Source organism: Ipomoea triloba, chromosome 16, assembly GCF_003576645.1.
Source record: "Ipomoea triloba cultivar NCNSP0323 chromosome 16, ASM357664v1".
NCBI lineage: Eukaryota > Viridiplantae > Streptophyta > Magnoliopsida > Solanales > Convolvulaceae > Ipomoea > Ipomoea triloba.
In genome coordinates, this window is record NC_044931.1 from 4,271,298 (window position 1) to 4,277,982 (window position 6,685).

Genomic DNA, 6,685 nt, shown 5'->3' on the forward strand with positions numbered 1-6,685 from the left:
CTACGCCCCTACGATGAAATCGATTCCTGCCACTACTTTTTGAGTATCCCACTCCTCTATTGGTTGAATTCATACAATAGAGTGAAATGAAAGAAAAGAGGGAACGAGACATCACAATGAGATCTTCATCTAAAAACTCAAAGAAAGGGGGATTGGGGAGGGGCTACGGATTACGTGCTAGAGGGAATCCGAAGACTGCGTATAAAGGACTGATTTTCCACGTGCATCAGATCAGATCTGGGCTGCTTTTAGGAGCGCTCTTTTCATCCAACTCGAAATATCGTAAATAAGCGGTTAAAGAATGTTACGTCCAATTATTCCCATGTTTTTCTTGGTAAACCCAACCGGCGATTTCCGTGAGCAAGAACAAGTCTCTCTTTTTGTTTGGGGGAGCAGAGCAGTCAAAGAATGAACCAAACCAAATGATTGTTCTAGAATGGCTATTCCTCACAATTGCTCCTTGTGATGCAGCGGAACCATGGCAATTAGGATCTCAAGACGCAGCAACACCTATGATGCAAGGAATAATAGACTTACATCACGATATCTTTTTCTTCCTCATTCTGATTTTGGTTTTCGTATCATGGATCTTGGTTCGCGCTTTATGGCATTTCCACTATAAAAAAAATCCAATCCCGCAAAGGATTGTTCATGGAACTACTATCGAGATTCTTCGGACCATATTTCCTAGTATCATCCCGATGTTCATTGCTATACCATCATTTGCTCTGTTATACTCAATGGACGAGGTAGTAGTAGATCCAGCCATTACTATCAAAGCTATTGGACATCAATGGTATCGGAGTGCGCCTCTTCACGAGGGTGATTTAAGTGCAACGAAATGCCTTAAAGTTTAATATGGTTCGCGAAGCATCTGGCTTACCGGTAATCTCCCATTCCCGCCGTCGAGAGACTTTCATAACTATAGCATGCCAGAAACGGGGAGTTTAGGTGGTTAGACCTATACCCCGAAATGCTCCCAGCATAGGAGCCTATGGTTCCATTCTTGTTGTTGCTGGAGGTACACATCCCTCTTCTCGGTGTGGAACGATATACGAGAAATAGATGCTCAGCCTGCAATGTCCGATAACGGCGCTGAAGTAGTGAATCTATCGGCACCATAGCAGTGGTATACAACTTTGGACCTAACGGCCGGCCTAGTAACCTTTCGGAATGGGGGATCCCCGTTGGCAACAACCACGGTAGTAGTTGCGGAACTACTGGGCTGGGAGAGGACAACCTCTTGTTCCTGCCCCTCTTTCTTCGCTTGGGGACGGAGGTCCTACGGAGGTCTACGGTAGGTAACAGCAGGCACAAGCAAGTTTGACCGAAGGGGACAGCGCTCTACTCCTCCACCGAGGAGCCGTTCGCAGCGAGAAGCAAGGGCTGTCGTGAACGGTGGGAGGTCACAGAGAATTTACCTATTCATAGAGTGATCCTATGATCGATACAGGATATAGACTATCTCTTTCTTTATTCTATTTCTGAAAAAAAAAAGAAGGGTGCCTCAACTTCTCAGCTAGAGTTGGGGGTGGGACCTGTTGGCATAATGCACGCTGGAACGTGGGAATTCGAGGTCTCATGAACTACTACTAAAAACCTACTTGGTTTTTGTTTTGTTTGTGGACAAACGATATCCGGTCAGGCCTATGGATGGATCCTTTTAGATCTACGGGCCGGCCGTTTACATGAGCATAGAGAATCTATACTCGAGCGCTCCACTGGGCCCCTGACAGGATAGGTGAGGAATAACTCTGGATCTGATTTCTTGGGGCTACAACTTCGCCGAGCCGACTAGCATCCCTTTCCACTGTGAATTTATCGAACAAAGAAGACGAGACTATAGGATCGAATTCGCTCTTCAAGAAACTGCTCGTCCCATACCTTCTGCCTGTCTCATATGTGTGGAACCAGGTCTTTTTCGGTTCTAGCCTCCCCCTCGAATACATAGGGTAGGTAGGGCTGGGTGAGAAACGGTTCCCTCTTGCCAATAAACTTTCCCCGGCCTTCTATTACCCTTACTCATAAAAGGTCTTACGGTCGGGAGAACTACCTAACTAAAGAAAAAAAGTGTTCTTTCTAAGAGTAGGCGTGGAGAGCTTTTTGCGGGGAAACTTGCAAGTACAGTTTGGGGGGAGGCGGGCGTCGACCCAACCTTATGAGTATTCGGACTATAACAGTTCCGATGAACAGTCTCTCACTTTTGACAGTTATACGATTCCAGAAGATGATCCAGAATTGGGTCAATCACGTTTATTAGAAGTGGACAATAGAGTGGTTGTACCAGCCAAAACTCATTTACGTATTATTGTAACATCTGCTGATGTACCTCATAGTTGGGCTGTACCTTCCTTAGGTGTAAAATGTGATGCTGTACCTGGTCGTTTAAATCAGACCTCTATTTCGGTACAACGAGAAGGAGTTTACTATGGTCAGTGCAGTGAGATTTGTGGAACGAATCATGCCTTTATGCCTATCGTCGTAGAAGCTGTTTCTAGGAAAGATTATGGTTCTCGGGTATTCAATCAATTAATCCCACAAACCGGGGAAGCTTAAGCGGAAATGAAAGAGTAGGGTGAGGGAACAAGCAACGGCTTCTAACGCTACTTAGCTATATGTTAATAAGAAGCCGTTGTGCGTGAGTAAAGTGACGCTACGCGTCTTCCTTGTTCGTTTAGCTAACGCGCATCCGTTTTCTTGTGAAATTGAGGGCTTCGCTCGCTCGCTCTAACGCTCGTTTAGTAGACAGCGAGTGGAGTGCATAAGCCCCTTTAGAGATAGGGGTGAGTACTACACGAGCTCGTAAGTCAAGTACGGAACGAGCCTTGTCTACGAAGTAGAGCGACCTCATCTTGCTTGCTTCTGGCGAAGCTTCTAGCTCTAGATAATAGGCATTCTGGTATGGCAGGAAGACTACTTTTTAGGTGGACCACTACCTACATAAGAGCGATAGCGAAGCCAAGCCGTATAAAGGCGAGCAGCCCTTATAGCATAGCAATAGCAAACGGCCTACTTATAGCCCCTTTTCTTGCCCCTTTTTTTAATAAAAAAGCCCCGCTCCCTAAGGGGCCCCTCTCTGATAAGGAAGGAAACGAAATAAAATACACAATGAATCTTCCCGATCAATTTTTTTGAATTATTTAATAAGTTTGATGGCAAATCCTACCATTATATTTCCGTTTTTCATTTGGATCCTATCAACTTGGAGAGTGTCTAGATTAAGACACTTCTCGTATTCGGACTATCAAGATCGAGTAAATGAGAGTGTGGCTGACACGGTAAAAGAAAAAATCTGCCACACTTTTCTGGACCCTTTTTTTTACAAGCTGGAATTAGACTCCCAGCAGGGCACACTACACTTAATGTAATAAATATTATACTAGGACCAAATAATGAAGCTAATTTACAGCTCTTGTCCTATATCTATAATAGCTTCCAACAATTTGGAATCAATAGTCCATTTTTTGCGCAAGCCATACATATTGCGTTAACAATAATGGGGGGAGGTGCTTTTGGTTAGTTAAATATCAGTTGTAGTTTTAGTCTTCTCGAGGACGGGGCCCCTTTTGGGGAGGAAAGGATAGTGGGTAGGAGTTCTCTTTCCCCCAGACTACTTTACTCACTGGAATTCATTCCACGTACAGGAACTGGGTTAAAAAAAGGGGCTCGAACTACAGGGATCTGATACCCGCTTCCCTTGGTCTGGTAGCTAGGTATTTCACCGGTTCGGAAGATAAACTATCAGTCAATGAAGTGGGCTTGAACAGGAAGTTGGGCATTGAGGCTTGCCGGAACCCCAACAGTGCTCTTTCCCCTAGTGGTGGAACCGCCTGAAGTCAAGACTGGTCATCAATAGCCAAAAGAGAAGGAAGTTCTAAAACCGAATTCGTCCAGTTACAGAGAACCATGTTGGGATTGAGTTGAGCGCTTCCTAGAGGCGCAGTGTGCGGAGGACACTAGTACAAACTCCGCCGTTAGATAGTAACTTCCTCTGCCGTTGATAGCTACTTCGAGGACGGCTACCATCAATATAAAATTCGAGAACATTGCTAGATTGTTAGTAAGGGAATCCCTAATGTCCCTCCCTCTTTCGTCTCGCTTTTCGAATGGGGCAATACAAGAAGATCTATAGTCTCCGACCCTTCCACTAGTTATCGAAAATGGTTGACATCTGCTCTTGAATAAGAATTGCTTCGGTAAGCCAATCCCGCACTCTTCCGCGTCCTTACTTGCCTGAAAGCTTAATAGGGGAAAGGGACGAGCGCAGTAAGAGATCAGTGCTGCTTTACTTTGGTGGTATCATATTTATAAAAGTAGTTGATCCCGTCTGCTTTTAGCTTTTCTGACTTTCCTGTTCTGGGGGAGTCTTCTCGAAAGGTAGTGAAGTGAGCCATTTTTTTTCCCGCTTCTTTCTTGGTGCGGTGGCATCAACAATTCTATCAGTTCTTGGTTCCTTTGGATGAAATTCCAAAAGAGAGGGGCTCTTAGGACCAGTTTGACATCTCATTCAAGAGAAAGTGAGTCACCCATCCAATTCCTATGTTCACAGGGGGCCCGAAAAAGAGAGTGAGTTAAAATGATGCACTACACGGACGCCATTTGGACCCTACGAAAGCAAGCCCTGAACTGGTCCGTACCAACCAAGAAGATTGGCCTCGTTTGTGGAAGTCATCAGGAATAGAACCGGTGGAAAGTCGTATGCAGAAGAGAAGTGCAAAATGGACAAAGACTTAAACTTAACAACAACAAAACAAGCAAGGGCTTCTAAATAATCACCAAGGAATCCGCTTCGCGGCTTTGAACTTCTTACTCACGCACAACGGCTTCTTATTAACATATAGCTAAGTAGCGTTAGAAGCCGTTGCTTGTTTGTTATAAGCTTTAGCTTTAGCTCTGCCGTTGCTTGTTGCAGGAGTTTTCTTGCTGCGTTAGCAACGCGCATCCGTTTTCTTGCTCCAAGATCAGACTTTCTGCATGTCTTCGATCGAGTGAAAGCTAGGGCGAAAGAGGAATATCATAATTGGTTTCTTTCCCAACCAAATGCCTTATGATTATCATTTTCCGCGTAAATAAAGATAAAGAAAAAACTTAGAGGATCGCCTAAAGCTATTGATTTGATAGCGGGAAAATAGAAAGAAATTAAGGAATTTCTTTCTACTTTTAATATGATTGTTACGGTGTCCTATAGTAGAGTAGAGTTTAAATAAATCATTCGCGAGTCAATGCTCGGTAGAAGTGGATTGGCGGAAGCAAGGGGTGACGCTGGGAAGCCCATTGGCGGACGTAGACTAATCGAGGAGTAAAAGATTCCAACTTGGATTTGAGAAGTTGACAAATAAATGGAAGGTGGGGCAAATGTCAGAAGCGAGGTGTCTGTTTTGGACAGAGTGACGCGGGTTCGAATCCTGCAGCCTTGCGGACTTCGAACATCACGGAGTCGCAGTCTTTGATGAGTATAGAACATCTTGGCAAAAAAGAAAATTCTTCTTCCTGGTCTTGATCTTGGGCAGAAAGAGAGCAAGCCAAAGATTCTAAAGTGTTAAATAAATTCAGGCAAGCGAAAAAAGCTGCTTGACAAAGAAAGAGCAGAAGCGGAGAAAGAAAGGGAAATGACCTATTTTTTGGACTGAAAGAAAATTAGACCCCAAAGAGTCCTTCTTTACCACTTTTCAGATAGAGGGGGTGAAAATGAGGTATCTTATTTTGAGCGCAAACGGTATGAAACGTAAATTTCTTGTTTTGAATACTACTTCTAGTGTTCAGAAGAAAGAAGGGATGGGGGAAAGCCAAAAGAAAGCCCTATTACAGATCGACAAGCCAAAACGAGGAAAGGGAGTAGCTATGAACAATCAACCAATGCCAATGATGGTCAACACCTCCTTGATACGTTCCTTTTATACTGAGTCCGGTATGAGTCTTCTTCGTAACGCCGCATTCTCCGCTGTCAGGATTTCCAAGTGCATGTATCTCACTAGTGGTTTGAATCTATATAGCGATAATGGAAATTATCGTATAGTCAACACAGTAGCTGTAACGAACAGCGCTTTGTCCTTTATTTAGATCTAAATAGGCGACAACTGCGCTGAATGAGAAAGCTTTTTTTCCCATATCTTTTTTTGTTTCCGAGACAAAGTCGGAACAACTTTTTTTCTCTTGCCCTTTCCGGCAGCAGCAGCAGGCTTCACACCCATTCGCATTAGTTCATCCAAAGTTCCTTACCCTTATGCACGAATTATTGAATAAGCCATCTTCCTATCAAGGTTAAGGAGTCAACTGAGCATCTCAGCGGCGGGATTGAATACCCGGAGAAAATCAGAGTTCACGCCGCCCGCCCTGAACAAATAGGAGGCGTGGGCCACTGGTCGCACATAAAGCCGGGTCGCACGACAGAAGAACACCCGACGTAGAGAGGCACACTCCTCCATGTGGAATCTTCATGTTCGTGTTCACTTTTTGGTAGTAGTCGTGACCAGGCTGTCCTTTAACTGGTGGCGCCTCTAAATAAACATCATCCCCATTTTCATCACCTTGCTCTTCTGTTAAGGTTGTCTCCTCTTCCCCAATCACCAGCCGGGTAAATTCTTCGGGAGACCAGCTGGATGGCAAGCCCCCCCTCCTATTTCCTCTATCTTCTCTTGAAAGAAACGAAGAATTCTATTTTTATTAAAGTTGTCACTCAGCTCTT

At 44.4% G+C, this 6,685-nt stretch overlaps 1 protein-coding gene across 1 annotated transcript; it reads left to right on the plus strand.

The window, feature by feature from the left end:
- Positions 1-286: 286 nt before the first annotated feature.
- Positions 287-3,024, plus strand: LOC116007904 (cytochrome c oxidase subunit 2). The gene is given in 3 exon segments (XM_031248558.1): positions 287-336; positions 338-804; positions 2,156-3,024. Coding segments are annotated over 3 exon segments (903 nt in total). The 5' UTR covers positions 287-301; the 3' UTR covers positions 2,557-3,024.
- Positions 3,025-6,685: the final 3,661 nt, after the last annotated feature.